At 46.9% G+C, this 15,529-nt stretch overlaps 1 protein-coding gene across 1 annotated transcript in view; it reads right to left on the reverse strand.

The window, feature by feature from the left end:
• Window positions 1–395: 395 nt before the first annotated feature.
• The window catches only part of LOC115135705 (roundabout homolog 1-like), a 171,996-nt gene continuing 156,862 nt past the window's right edge, over window positions 396–15,529 (reverse strand). The window contains 15 exon segments of the mRNA XM_029670687.2: window positions 396–1,941; window positions 2,078–2,268; window positions 2,411–2,632; window positions 2,764–2,913; window positions 3,028–3,485; window positions 3,487–3,522; window positions 3,627–4,011; window positions 4,105–4,218; window positions 5,864–6,211; window positions 8,035–8,189; window positions 8,505–8,547; window positions 9,396–9,422; window positions 11,217–11,414; window positions 13,832–14,003; window positions 14,270–14,391. Coding sequence (XP_029526547.2) covers window positions 1,927–1,941; window positions 2,078–2,268; window positions 2,411–2,632; window positions 2,764–2,913; window positions 3,028–3,485; window positions 3,487–3,522; window positions 3,627–4,011; window positions 4,105–4,218; window positions 5,864–6,211; window positions 8,035–8,189; window positions 8,505–8,547; window positions 9,396–9,422; window positions 11,217–11,414; window positions 13,832–14,003; window positions 14,270–14,391 — 2,636 coding nt within the window. The 3' untranslated portion in view covers window positions 396–1,926.

Consider the following 15,529-nt stretch of genomic DNA (forward strand, 5'->3'; position numbering starts at 1 on the left):
TTTGGCTGCCGCTTGTAGCTGTAGTTTTGAATGCCATCCATCCCCCACTACACACACACACACACACACACACACACACACACGTGACACACTCACCGAGAGCCACACCTGTGCTAGGCTCCAGAGCGTCTCTTTCCTTTTGACAGCACACAGCTGCTCTGTTAATTAACCACGAGGGTTCATGAGTGAGGTTAATTAAACAGCGTGTCTCATCACATTCCCATAAAGAACAGGCTTTTGGGTGGCTCTCCCTCTTCCTTTCCATCTCCCAACTTCCTTCTTTACTTCAACCTTGTGCTAGGCTCTATTGACTGGTGAAATGCTAGAGGAATAAGGGTTTAACCTAACAAGTGAACAAAAACGGAACAACCCAAAATAAGAAGAGATCTCAAACGTTGCATTTGGCATTTGAAGACATTTTAATAATAAATAATGTGGTAAAATGACAATGTTTTTTTTTCTTTCTATCCCGTTTTAAACATACCCAGTAATGAAATGAAATGCCATGGCTGACATCATGAACATAGTCGTGTAATTCTTTAAAACAAACTCCAAACAAATGTCAGGTGCCCTCAGTGAACATCGTTTCACACATGTTGTACATGTGTAGGAAGTAAAGAAATGGACTCTTGTAAAGCTTGGCCTTGATGTAAGCCATAAAGAACCTAAACCCAACAACAACACGCTGTTCCATCTCCAAGCTGCAGGATTTTCAAGTCTTCTTCTTTAGTCCTTCTTTTGGGTCAGTATTCATTTCACTTCCTTCAACCCTGTCTTGCTGGGAAACAATGGTGGATGTGTCACTGTGTGTTGCTTGCTCATGGACAAAATGCCACCCATCACCAGGCACGGAGAAGTCCATTTTCCAGGATGGATCCGTCAACATTTCCACCCTTATCTTATCTGGAAAGGAGACTACTACTAAGAGAAATGAGGCTTCCTCACCCTTCTCTATTGGTACAATGTGTGCCTCAGGTTGTCTAACGGTCTCTCTCACTTCCTCATAAGTGCATTTGTAGACATGAGGGTATAATCCGACCAACACAGTAGTTTGTGTCATAATAAATGGATAAATGTGGTCACTGCTTCGGGCAGTGTCCCCTTCAGTCCAAATGATCACTCTGGTTTCAATTAAACCTAAGCTAGACAGGGGAGTCTCGTTTCCATCCCAATCCCAACAGAAACAGAATATTAAGACACATAACACTCGTCCAATCGTATACAGAAAACCGATCGACAACATTATTTTTTTAATCATTGTTCCTCATTTAAGACGGAACGTCATAGATACCAAATGGTTTAAAATAAAGTTAAGTGATTGTGCTTTTGAAACCAAAGTAGAACAAATAACGCACATTGACAAGACCAACATCAATAACAAAACAATAACAGTGCATTACAAAAATACATTAAAAACAAAACGTAAAAATCCCATTGTAGGCAATTTTGTGGCAGCAAAATGATGGAACAATTTACAAGATGGATGGTGAAGTCCAAATATTAATTACAGTAATATAACAGGCATGTCAAGACCAGTCTGGGGCACCACAGACGGTGGTCCAAGACAAGGTATCTGTATACAACAGTCATCTAATGTGCATGTACTTTCATATTAGTCACTAGCTCACCATAGAGGCCAGTTCTCAACCAACAACTCATGTAAACAATGATCTAATAGTGCTTCGTACCAGTGGGTGCACAGACTGAAACGTGATCGCACTTTTGTCCCTCACACTTTCTTTTTCCCTCCAAAATGGCATCAAATGAGAAATGGTCAAAAGAAAAACTAATAATAAGTATTGTTACGTTTTTTCCCCCCCTTATTCTGTATGATAAGAAAAGTAATTTACATAATAGTCACTGATGTCAGATTCAAGCCTTCCTGTGAGGGCACTGTGGGAGTTTCCTGTCCTCCTCCCATGATCCTCAGCTCTCCAGCAGCTGTGGACACAAGTTTATAATGCAACCCCTCGATTAATGGCCATCAAAAGAAGCTCATAGACATACTAGATTTTGGACGCAGAATTTCAGCTAGGAAACGAGTCAACTGACACTTTTATGAGCATCTTGTTCTCACCTCTAGTTCCTCTTCCTGGGTCTGGAAGCCTGCAATGCTGGGCAGTGTGTCTGTGGGGTTCCTGCGGGCCCCATCTCTCCTCCGTCCCCCTGAGCCCCGGGAGGACATGGAGCTGGAGGAGCTCTGACCCTGGCTCTGGCCCTGCACCGAGGGGAACGAGGGCCTGCTGTATGGGAGGATGTCTTCAGAACCTGGAACAGAGAGACAGATTCAAGGGGATTTAGTTTGACATGTAGAAATCACATAAAAGCAAAAGGTTATAATGCTCATATTTGCACGTCTTTGTTCCAATACACAAACCATATGGGAAGTATACTACATTGCAGTAAGTACCTGGGTGTTGACGACCTTTGTTGCTGCCTTTGCCTCCCTGTGGAGTCCTGTTCTTGTCCTGCGCCTCCCGTCTCTCCACAGAGCCCTCTCTGGTCCTCTGGCCCCCTGCACTCCCTCTCCGGCCCCGTCCCTCCCCAGAGCCAATCCTAGGGAGTGTGGCCCCCCTCACCTCATAGCCACACCGCGACATGTGACTAGGAGACTTCAAGGGCATACACGAGTCTGAGGAGAGAAGAACACAGAAATGGAACTTCAGACTTTATTCACCAAGGAATATGTACTGTACAGCTGAGAGAAGTCAATGAGGAAACCCGTTCCGTGAAGTGACCCGTGTCTCAGATCCAGTCCCTTACCATCAGTGAAGTCGTTCCTCTGCTGGTGGCCTTGGTGGCCAGCCTGGGCCTGGTGCTGCTTGTGCCTCTTGGGCGGTCTCTTCTGCATCACTGCAGAGCTCATGTTGCTGTCTGTGGACAGGGGGCTGCTGGGACGCTGGCTCCTTCGCCCTGAGGGAACAGACAAACATTCAGTACATGGGCGTTTATATAAGAAGGTATATCTAGTGTTTTTCTGCTGCTATTTTCCCCTGACCCAGTTTCTTTTGCAACTCTCCTCCTCACCTGCTGGCCCTGTGTCCTCTGGGAACCTGGCCATGCGTAGGCCTGCTGTGTAGTCTCCAGTGTTGGCCACAGCCTGGGCGAAGTCTGCGTCTGTGAAGAAGGATCCGTCTGAGGAGCTGACAGCACTGGAGCGTCCTGACGAGCCATTGTCCTCCTCGGAGGCCGAGCCCCAGCCGTTGATCATGGAGCCCGTCACAGAGCTCTCCAGGTCCCCAGTGCTGGAGGCCGGTGTCTGCTCCAACCCTCGGAGGTGCAGCCTGCGTGGGGGAGGGTGGTGCTGGTGGTGGGGCTGTTTCTGGTGGGGCTGGGAGTTATTTTGGTGCTGGTGGTAGTGACCCTGGGCCATCTCCGCATCCGTCTCATCCCCTTCCTCTTCTTCATCCTCCTCCTCTTCCTCCTGGCCGTCAGTATCCAGTGCCAGGGGGCTGGAGATGTAGCCGTAGGTGTGTGGGGGAGAGGGGGTGCGGGGGAGGAGGTGGGCTGGCTGCGTGTTGTCTAAGGAGGAAGACAGGGAAAGGATCAAAACATGGACCAATAGATATGGTTAATGGTTGTAGCTGGGATGAGTGATGTGCAGTGTAAGTTGGGCTCATAGTTACCTGTGGTGGTCTGTTCCGTTGTGTAGGCCGTTGTGCTGCTCTCCCTGGGGGGAGGGGGTGAGAGTGGCTGTAGACTGGTGACTGTAGGACATACCCGCAGGGGAAGAGGCTGCCCCCCTAACAGGGGGGGTGGGACACCTATCCATCCCCTCCGCCGCCTCCTGCTCTTCCTCCTCCATCTCATCCGGATGCAGGTACATCCGTGAGGTAAGCATTGGGCACGGGGCATCTGGGTTAAAGCTTTTTTCCATGGGCAGGGTATACTCATCACAGCTCCGGCTTGGTGGGGGGTTGGCAGGGGGAGGGGGCAGAGGTTCACCCCAGTTCACTGTGTTAGTTTTGGGAAGTTTGGGAGTGCGAGTTCCCTTCTTATGACTTTGGCTCCCTGCAGAGACAATAGAAAAAGTTTTTTCGAACATACTGCAGAACAAAATACTTATTTGTCCTATTGCTATAATCAGTGTGCTCAGTGTCTCACCAGAGGTACTGCTGCTGCCCCTGTCAGAACTGTGGTGGGAGCCTCCTGTGCTGTGTTCGTGGGCCTGGTTATAGGGGACGGTGCCTTGCAGAGGCCCATCTCCTCTATAGTGGTCTGAAGACAGCAGCGACAGAGAGACAGACAGAGATAAACAGATATATTGACCAGGGGCGTTCTCGTTGGGTCAGAACACTCTCAGTCTGGCTCAGATTGGAAAGGAAAGGTTGGCTTTAGGACCTTTAAGGCCAGACTGCTCATTGGCAGCGGGTAGGCTGTTTAGCGGTATTAGAGGTTGGCTTTAGGACCATTAAGACCAGACTGCTCATAGGTAGCGGGCAGGCTGTTTAGCGGTATTAGAGGTTGGCTTTAGGACCATTAAGACCAGACTGCTCATAGGCAGCGGGCAGGCTGTTTAGCGGTATTAGAGGTTAGCTTTAGGACCATTAAGACCAGACTGCTCATAGGCAGCGGGCAGGCTGTTTAGCGGTATTAGAGGTTGGCTTTAGGACCGTTAAGACCAGACTGCTCATAGGCAGCGGGCAGGCTGTTTAGCGTTATTAGAGGTTGGCTTTAGGACCGTTAAGACCAGACTGCTCATAGGCAGCGGGCAGGCTGTTTAGCGGTATTAGAGGTTGGCTTTAGGACCGTTAAGACCAGACTGCTCATTGGCAGCGGGCAGGCTGTTTAGCGGTATTAGAGGTTGGCTTTAGGACCATTAAGACCAGACTGCTCATAGGCAGCGGGCAGGCTGTTTAGCGGTATTAGAGGTTGGCTTTAGGACCATTAAGACCAGACTGCTCATAGGCAGCGGGCAGGCTGTTTAGCGGTATTAGAGGTTGGCTTTAGGACCATTAAGACCAGACTGCTCATAGGCAGCGGGCAGGCTGTTTAGCGGTATTAGAGGTTGGCTTTAGGACCATTAAGACCAGACTGCTCATAGGCAGCGGGCAGGCTGTTTAGCGGTATTAGAGGTTGGCTTTAGGACCATTAAGACCAGACTGCTCATTGGCAGCGGGTAGGCTGTTTAGCGGTATTAGAGGTTGGCTTTAGGACCATGCATGTGCGAAGACTGTGCTTGGCTGGCTGGTATTAGGACTATGGAGAGCAGATTGACCAGATGCAGTGAACAGCACAACTTCTCTCTCAGTTGATGAAGTGCAGAGGTGGAAGATGGCTACGTAACTGCTGTTTGACTTGACAGGAACCTGGGCAGAGCCAGTGTGCAGCAGCTATTTGCTGAATGTCATGTTGTTGTAGAATGGTGGGTATGTCCCGTATCGACTGAGGTGAATGAAGCTACAGCAGCCGAGGTGAGAACGGCTGGAGATATTCTGTTTGTTTTTGCTGTTCTCCAAATAGCATTTGAGCTTACAGTAAATGAGCTTTAACTTTCATCAAATCCAGTTCTCACTGAACATGCATCTAACCTGAATATTTTCCCTATGTTAATTTTCAAATGTATTTATTTGAATAGATTAGGGCAGATACAAATTAACAGTTGAAACAGTTATTCAACGCAATGCATTGTAGTTTAAGCCAATTTTCAACGCTATTTGTGATACAATTTGTTGATTTCCCATGAATGGTTCTTTGTCCCCATTTGGTTGGTTCTTGGTCCCCCCCCCCCCCCCATGAAAAAGTTCCTTGATAAGCCCCTGATGTTGACTACACAGAGTAAAACAAATAAACAAAAAAATGATTAACTTCCCGAAATGCCCTCCCTCCCATCACTGCTACTGTAAGTCTCCAATCCTCTCACCTTTATTAAGTCTGTTGTTCTGCTCCATGATGTTGTACTGCATCTGTGTTTTCTGCAGGTGGGAGGGGGGCTGGTTCCAACAGCGGATGTCAGGGGCCCCGGCCCCAGCTGCTGCAGCCTTGTTCAAGATGCTGGACTGGATGAGCTGGGTAGTGGCATAGGGGGTGGGCTCGTAGGGGGTGGGCGGCCCTCCTCCGGGGCCCACGTAGCACAGGCTGGGGTTGTTGAAAGTCTTGAGCTCGTTAAGTTTGTTGGAGAGGTCCACGTCGCTGTACACAGCCTGCTCAGGCCCCAGCAGAACCCCCTGCTGCTTCTCCAGCTGGCTGCCATAGTTGGCGATGCAGTCGGCTATGGAGAGGAGACCACATGGGGTTAAGTCTGGTAAAACTTCACCCCTTCACTAAACCTTCATTAACCCTTCAGGAAGTGAAGTCATATACATAACACCATCACCTATCATGTTTTATGGTGAAGCCAGGTTTTCCCCCCCCCCATTGCTCATTTGATTTGCATTATATCACTATATACAGTTGAAGTCGGAAGTTTACATACACTTAGGTTGGAGTCATTAAAACTAGTTTTTCATTCAGTCCACAAATTTCTTGTTAATTAACAAATTATAGTTTTGGCAAGTCGGTTAGGAGATCTACTTTGTGTATGACACAAGTAATTGTTCCAACAATTGTTTACAGACAAATGATTTCACTTATAATTTACTGTATCACAATTTTAGTGGGTCAGAAGTTTACATACACTAAGTTGACTTTGCCTTTAACCTTTGAAATTATGTCATGGCTTTAGATGCTGATTGACTCAAATGATGTCAGTTAACCTATTGGAGGTGTACCTGTGGATGTATTTCAAGGCCTACCTTCAAACTCAGTGCCTCTTTGCTTGACATCATAGGAAAATCAAAAGAAATCAGACAAGACATTGTAGACCTCCACAAGTCTGGTTCATCCTTGGGAGCAATTTCCAAATGCCTGAAGGTACCACGTTCATCCGTACAAACAATAGTACGCAAGTATAAACACCATGGGACCATGCAGCCGTCATACCACTCAGGAAGGAGTGTCTCCTAGAGATGAATGTACTTTGGTGCAAAAGTGCAAATCAATGCCAGAACAACAGCAAAGGACCTTGTGAAGATGTTGGAGGAAACAGGTACAAAAGTATCTATATCCACAGTAAAACGAGTACTATATCGACATAACCTGAAAGGCCTCTCAGCAAGGAAGAAGCCACGGCTCCAAAACCGCCATAAAAAAGCCAGACTACAGTTTGCAACTGCACATGCGGACAAAGATCATACATTTTGGAGAAATGTCCTCTGGTCTGATGAAACAAAAATAGAACTGTTTGGCCATAATGACCATCGTTATGTTTGGAGGAAAAAGGGGGATGCTTGCAAGCCGAAGAACACCATCCGTGAAGCACGGGGGTGGCAGCATCATGTTGTGGGGGTGCTTTGTTAAAGGAGAGACTGGTGCACTTCACAAAATAGATGCCATCATGAGGTAGGAAAATTATGTGGAAATATTGACGCAACATCTCAAGACAGTAGTCATGAAGTTAAAGCTTGGTCGCAAATGGGTCTTCCAAATGGACAATGACACCAAGCATACTTCCAAAGGTGTGGCAAAATGGCTGAAGGACAACAAAGTCAAGGTATTGGAGTGGCCATCACAAAGCCCTGAACTCAATCCCGTAGAAAATGTGTGGGCAGAACTGGAAAAGCGTGTGCGCGCAAGGAGGCCTACAAACCTGACTCAGTTACATCAGCTCTGTCAGGCGGAATGGGGCAAAATTCACCCAACTTATTGCGGGAAGCTTGTGGAAGGCTACCCAAAACATTTGACCCAAGTTAAACAATTTAAAAGCAATGCTACCAAATACGAATTGAGTGTATGTAAACTTCTGACCCACTGGGAATATGATGAAATAAATAAAGCTGAAATAAATCATTCTCTCTACTATTATTCTGACATTTCACATTCTTAAAATAAAGTGGTGATCCTAACTGACCTAAGACAACTGAGTTTAAAAACAGGAATTGTGAAAAACTGAGTTTAAATGTATTTGGCATGTAAACTCCATATTGTAGCATATGTTCCACTACTGGGGCCTGACCACAATCACAAGAAGAGGTTTGTAGCTGTAATGTTACTGACCTGGGCGGCTGTAGGTGGTCATGTTGCTGTCGCTGGTGCCGTTGCCACTGTTGCAGCAGTTGATGTTGCAGTCTTTGTGGTTGGCACATGCGTTGGGCCAGGAGTCTGCCAGCCACGGCTGGTTTACACTCTCCCCCATGTTCAGCAGCCCAGGTCTGAACCAGAACCACACAACCATTATCATACAGAACATGCTTTACTCCAAGTCAAGTAAACAGGGTTTCAGTCAGGTGGTTAGTTTATGGTTAGTTTATGGTATGGTTAGGTATGGTTAGTTTATGTCCTTCGTCAGTTATTAGACTGGGAGAGATCTCCCTCTGGTGGTTAGAGTAGGGAATACTCTGTTGTGGCTTTTACCACATTCCCTCCTGCATTTCTCAAACGCCATAATAAGTGCTATATAGACAGTGGGGAAAGCCTATCTGGTAAAGTGTACACATATAACCACACATTGGGATGATGCCCCTTACCTCCCAGCACTGCAGACAGACTCTCCTCCTCTCTGATAGGCCACTGAATCAAACAAAGAGAACAAATGTGAGAAACACAAGACAAAAACCTTGCATGACAAATAAAAGACGAAATCCAGGTTGGTGTGACCTGTCTGTCACTCTGTACTCATGCAGCGGTCCTTTCTTCAGTCTGACTCACAACTGATAGACACACACACACAGGTAACCCACACGCAGGACACTTGGCATTGAGAGGTGTACATGCAGATAAACAAAATCAGGCTGAGAGCTTTAACCATGATATCTCGGCCCTGAGGCACACTTCACAGTCAACGATCCCCCTGCAGTTCAGACACATCCTCTTCACTGGAGGGTGAGTCACCTCAACCACATGATTAGATACATTATCCTACGGCTACAGTACAGTCAGTATGTGAAGGACAAGTGGGAACATGGGACTGTGTTGATGCCTCTCTTCTCGTCACAAAGCATAGTGACTCAGCAGCACCATCTGCCCTTGTTGTGTGTGTCGGTTGTCTATGTCTGATCTAAGAGGGTGGGACAGGGAGGGGCTTATGACCTCTTTAGGAGCCGTCTGTCACCTGATTCACATTATGTCAGAACATCACTTCACAGCTCTGTACTGACCTCCCTCTGCAAGATTTCCTTTCAAATGATTGGTGTACGGATGTGAGGCCACCTAACTTATACACTAAGTCCATTAGCTGTTTGTATATGGGAATAGCTTGGCCCTGAGTGCTGCGAGAAACAGAGTACATAGGGAGAGAACTGTGTTTGTGTACAGGCATCTCTGAATCGTAGGGGCTTCAAGTTCAGTACACATATGGGTAAATAACTGTGCATTCAGCACTCAAATACATGTTCACAGCAGAATACATTCATACATACCTGTAGGAGTGAAAGTGAATGATGGAACTGCAGGAACAAACCCAAGGCCAAACAGAGGAGGGAGGGAAGGAGAGAAAAAAGTGATGGGAGAGAAAGTGAGAAGAAGGGTCATTTATTAATAGCAAAATGTACATTTCGTAAGCCTGTGGAAAAAAACAAACACAAAAACCTGGCAGACATTTTAGCGCGTACATGCACACTCAAACGCACGCGTACGCACACACACACGCATCAATCACCACCGCGGTGGTCTCAGGAACAAGTGGCCTTGTGGGTAATGGAGGTCACAATGGGGCAGAGCGAGGGCGATAACAGTGATAGAACACATGTCATAATACCTGGCTGACAGGCCTGTCCCTACTCTAACTGTGTCTCACCAGGGAGAGGGGCGGCAGGCGGTGGCCTGGAAATGAGCCCTAAATGTCACCGTTTGAATGTCAGCGTAATCTGGGATGTGCCAGCTAGGCGTCTGATCGTCGCTACCCTTTGAGGTCTTTGAGTCAGGGGAGAAGATTAGACCAACCCCCTTTTATGGGTGAGATGTGGTTATCAAGCTCCCTACTTTGAGGATAAAAGCAGCTGACACGAGGCAAGTCACACTATGGGCTACTGGAGAAAAACACACCTTAATGTGACTGAAGTGAATAAATGCAATGGTGACACAGAGGACCGTGTCCAACCTGTGTGTCAGTGAGCGCAGGTTACCAGTGTTCAGCTAAACGACCACAACACCAACCTAATGTCCTCCCTCTGTCTACCACTCCTGATCTAATCACTGTCACATCTCTCCACAACAACATATTAGCTGGGTGTGATCTACCATTGATACTCTACTGACTGCAGTATAATACTGTAAACACCTTCAAAGACACGGACATTAAAGTTCTCCGTCACACACACAGTCACCCATACACACCCATACACACCACAGTCACCCATACACACCCATACACACCACAGTCACCCATACACACCCATACACACCACAGTCACCCATACACACAGTCACCCATACACACCACAGTCACCCATACACACAGTCACCCATACACACCACAGTCACCCATACACACCACAGTCACCCATACACACCCATACACACCACAGTCACCCATACACACAGTCACCCATACACACCACAGTCACCCATGCACACAGTCAGCCATACACACCACAGTCACCCATACACACCACAGTCACCTATACACACAGTCACCCATACACACCACAGTCACCCATACACACCCATACACACCACAGTCACCCATACACACAGTCACCCATACACACCACAGTCACCCATACACACAGTCACCCATACACACCAAAGTCACCCATACACACCCATACACACCACCGTCACCCATACACACCACAGTCACCCATACACACCCATACACACCACAGTCACCCATACACACCCATACACACCACAGTCACCCATACACACAGTCACCCATACACACCACAGTCACCCATACACACAGTCACCCATACACACCACAGTCACCCATACACACCCATACACACCACAGTCACCCATACACACAGTCACCCATACACACCACAGTCACCCATACACACCACAGTCACCCATACACACCCATACACACCACAGTCACCTATACACACAGTCACCCATACACACAGTCACCCATACACACCCATACACACACCACAGTCATCCATACACACAGTCACCCATACCTACACACCACAGTCACCCATACACACACACAGTCACCCATACACGCACACGCAGTAACCCATACACACACAAAGACCCCGATATATACACCTAAACCCACATCCACTACAGACCTTTGCGTATGCCAGCGTAGCTGCTGCTGAGGCCGCTCCTCTTTTTACGGTGACGATACAGCCACACACTGAACACCATGAGGACCACCCAGCAGGTGGCACCGATGCCCGCGATGAACGCCGGCTGCTTGACCACGTCTGAGATCTGAGACAGCGTGTCCTGGTCCTCAGGGCTGTCCATCATCTGACCCGTAGAGTCTGGAGAAGAGGGGGAGGACGAGGAGGAGATTGAGACATAGAACATGTACAGTGAGGGGGAAAAGTATTTGATCCCCTGCTGATTTTGTACGTTTGCCCACTGACAAAGAAGTGATCAGTCTATAATGTTAATGGTAGGTTTATTTGAACAGTGAGAGACAGAATAACAACAACAAAAATCCAGAAAAACACATGTAAAAAATGTTATAAATTGATTTGGATTTTATTGAGGGAGATAAGTATTTGACCCCTCTGCAAAACATGACTTAGTACTTGGTGGCAAAACCCTTGTTGGCAATCACAGAGGTCAGACGTTTCTTGTAGTTGGCCACCAGGTTTGCACACATCTCAGGAGGGATTTTGTCCCACTCCTCTTTGCAGATCTTCTCCAAGTCATTAAGGTTTCGAGGCTGACGTTTGGCAACTCAAACCTTCAGCTCCCTCCACAGATTCTCTACGGGATTAAGGTCTGGAGACTGGCTAGGCCACTCCAGGACCTTAATGTGCTTCTTCTTTAGCCACTCCTTAGTTGCCTTCGCCATGTGTTTTGGGTCATTGTCATGCTGGAATACCCATCCACGACCCATTTTCAGTGCCCTGGCTGAGGGAAGGAGGTTCTCACCCAAGATTTGACGGAACATGGCCCCGTCCATCGTCCCTTGATGCGGTGAAGTTGTCCTGTCCCCTTAGCAGAAAAACACCCCCAAAGCATAATGTTTCCACCTCCATGTTTGACGGTGAGGATGGTGTTCTTGGGGTCATAGGCAGCATTCCTCCTCCTCCAAACACAGCGAGTTGATGCCAAAGAGCTCCATTTTGATCTCATCTGACCACAACACTTTCACCCAGTTGTCCTCTGAATCATTCAGATCTTCATTGGCAAACTTCAGATGGGCATGTTTATGTGCTTTCTTGAGCAGGGGGACCTTGCGGGCGCTGCAGGATTTCAGTCCTTCACGGCTTAGTGTGTTACCAATTGTTTTTTTGGTGACTATGGTCCCAGCTGCCTTGAGATCATTGACAAAATCCTCCCATGTAGTTCTGGGCTGATTCCTCACCATTCTCATGATCATTGCAACTCCACGAGGTGAGATCTTGCATGGAGCCCCAGGCCGAGGGAGATTGACAGTTCTTTTGTGTTTCTTCCATTTGCGAATAATCGCATCAACAGTTGTCACCTCCTCACCAAGCTGTTTGGCGATGGTCTTGTAGCCCGTTCCAGCCTTGTGTAGTTCTACAATCTTGTCCCTGACATCCTTGGAGAGCTCTTTGGTCTTGGCGATGGTGGAGAGTTTGGAAACTGATTGATTGATTGCTTCTATGGGCAGGTGTCTTTTATACAGGTAACAAACTGAGATTAGGAGCACTCCCTTTAAGAGTGTGCTCCATATCTCAGCTCGTTACCTGTATAAAAGACACCTGGAAGCCAGAAATCTTTCTGATTGAGAGGGGGTCAAATACTTATTTCCCTCATTAAAATGCAAATCAATTTATTACATTTTTGTGTTTATCTGGATTATTTTGTTGTTATTCTGTCTCTCATTGTTCAAATAAACCTACCATTAAAATTATAGACTGATCATTTCTTTGTCAGTGGGCAAACATACAAAATCAGCAGGGGATCAAATACTTTTTTCCCTCACTGTACATTGGCAGGGAAAGAAAGTGAGGAGGATCCTGAAGGACAAACATCAGTCCTTCAAAACATTCATGTTCAACTGAAGGCCAGGAGTCGGAGATGGAAAACAGCATTACAGAGATGAGATAGGAGAGACAGCTGGAGAAATGAGTTCTCTCTAAATACATCTGGGCACATAATCTGTCATGAAGAATGTTCTCATTCTCTGCTCCTCTTTAGAGTGCTAGGCCAAGAGGTGAACTGGACGCCAAGGTTTGAGACTTGACTCAAGGTGACATTATCCTCGTGAATTGGCCATGAAGCTACTCTAAACGCTTGATATGGCCCAATGCGAAAAAGCTGGAATGTGCTAAGAAGATGGAGGTGGAAAATCGAGTTGAAAATACCTGTGGTGTGTGTGATTTTTGTCACGAATGGTGAAACTGAGGATAAGGCAGGAGAAGGCTAAATGGTCATTATTTTGATGATGATGATACCTGAGTAAAGGCCTTGTGAGCTGACTCAGGCACATGTTCATGTCGGGGCTTGAGATGGACACCCTGTACTGTGTACATTGGTCATGGTGAGAACTGACACGGTATGCAAATCACACAGACCATCTATCCGATGGCTTAGAATGAAAAGAGCTTAGACAGGCTGAACCGGTGTTGACCTGAAGTAGACAGTGGATTAACACTGAACTCACCTCTCCCCTTTCTGGTTCTGAGATCAAATGTATTTTTAGAAACTCTAAACTCAGGGGAGGCTGACAGGTGTTAACTACAGTTGACCAGCTCACCAAGTTGAAAGAAGGTGACGTCGCTCTTGACCCCAGGGCCGGCGCCGTTGCTAGCGGCGACCTCCACGCTGTAGCGTATCCCTGGCGCAAGGCTGGGGATCAGCACGGAGAAGGTGGAGCCATCTACTGTCCGGTTGACGTGGTAACGGCTCTCGTTGCCCAGGCACCAGATCTGGAGAGGACAGTGTAAAAGAAAGGGGAGGGGGAATAGTAAGACAGGGACTTGGTTCTTTCAGTAAATGCCAAAATACCTGTTATAAGACATTTCAACATTAGTCCAGTAGATGGCAACGCCTCCTCAATACTTAGTCCACCTCTGCTGGAGCAACTAAAAACACACGCACCCAAGGAAGTTTGAGGGGGAAAAGTGTGAGGCTTGAGGTTCTGCTCTATACCTCTCTCTGTTTGTTCCCCTATCTCACCCTCCCTCCATCTTACCTTGTACTCCTGTACCATTCCGTTCTGTTCCTCTTCGGAAGGTGGTTGCCAGGCGACCAGGATGGCAGTCCCGTTGACATCGCTCTTCGTCACGGTAACGCCCCGGGGGGCTCCGCTGGGGGCTGAGACAGGGACAGATGCACAGACATCATGATGACATCAAAGACATTCACTCTCATTTGAGCTATGCTCAGAGTCTGCCATGTCTCTTACTGAACTTGAAAGAACACTTAGTGACAATTCAGATGACAGGCATCAGACCGCCACATATGCAGTAGTTTTAGAGTATTCTGAAAACATACAGTAAGCTCTAAACAACAGGAATGAACTGAACAGTATGATCGTAACCAGCTAATGAACATTATGTGGAATGAATCAAGGTTAATATCTTTAAAAAATATGTACTAATGTAAGGTTATGGAACTAGAGTGAATCATTTGTATTCATGTTGTGACAATTGTTAGCCTTTGTAAGGTGTGCAGATTTGAGGAAATGTGCAACACAACGTTTTCTCTGACGAGCCGGGACTCTGGATGTACCACATCCTATCCCTCTACACCCTCTTGCATTTATCTGCCTACGGGTATGAAACCCACATGAAGCCACAGGTCGACGTGGCAAGTTTCTCATCAATATTATAGAGGAATTGTCTGAGCTGATGCTGTGTTGAATGACACGTTGCTGGAGCTCTAGTAACACTTGGGGGCTTTGTGTGCCGTGCTGCAGCGATGGTGCTAGTCACCTGATGAGAGCAATTCAACTGAATCCGTAGTGCATTGGCATCGGGAGCTTATGCACCTTCTGGTTAAAGATAATGAAAGCAGGCATGTCTGTTGGCTCGGGCTGGCTGGGGCTCTACTGGGGCTCTACTTATGAACTCAGATAACAATTAACAGCACAATTTGTCTCCACAGCTGCTGCTACGCACTCATCTATACATAGTACACACACTGGAAGAGCTACAGTACACGCATATAAGCTTTAAACAATGTGAAACTCCCAAACCTCACCAATGATGATTACTACAACCTCACAGTAACATCCACACATCTCCGGAACAATTAGCAAGCACAGTGTGGTGTAAGAGACCACATGTGTTATGGTTTCTCAAAAATCTCATGCATTTATTTATACATGTAAAATGTCAAGTTGTCTTTGTTTTAACTTGCCTAGGCGAATAAAACTCTCACAAAACAACCTACTCCAACCTAACACTAGAACTGCTGTATGAAACCTATCATCTCCATCCACACTTCCAAT

Source organism: Oncorhynchus nerka, linkage group LG10 (assembly GCF_034236695.1).
Source record: "Oncorhynchus nerka isolate Pitt River linkage group LG10, Oner_Uvic_2.0, whole genome shotgun sequence".
In the NCBI taxonomy this organism is placed as follows: domain Eukaryota; kingdom Metazoa; phylum Chordata; class Actinopteri; order Salmoniformes; family Salmonidae; genus Oncorhynchus; species Oncorhynchus nerka.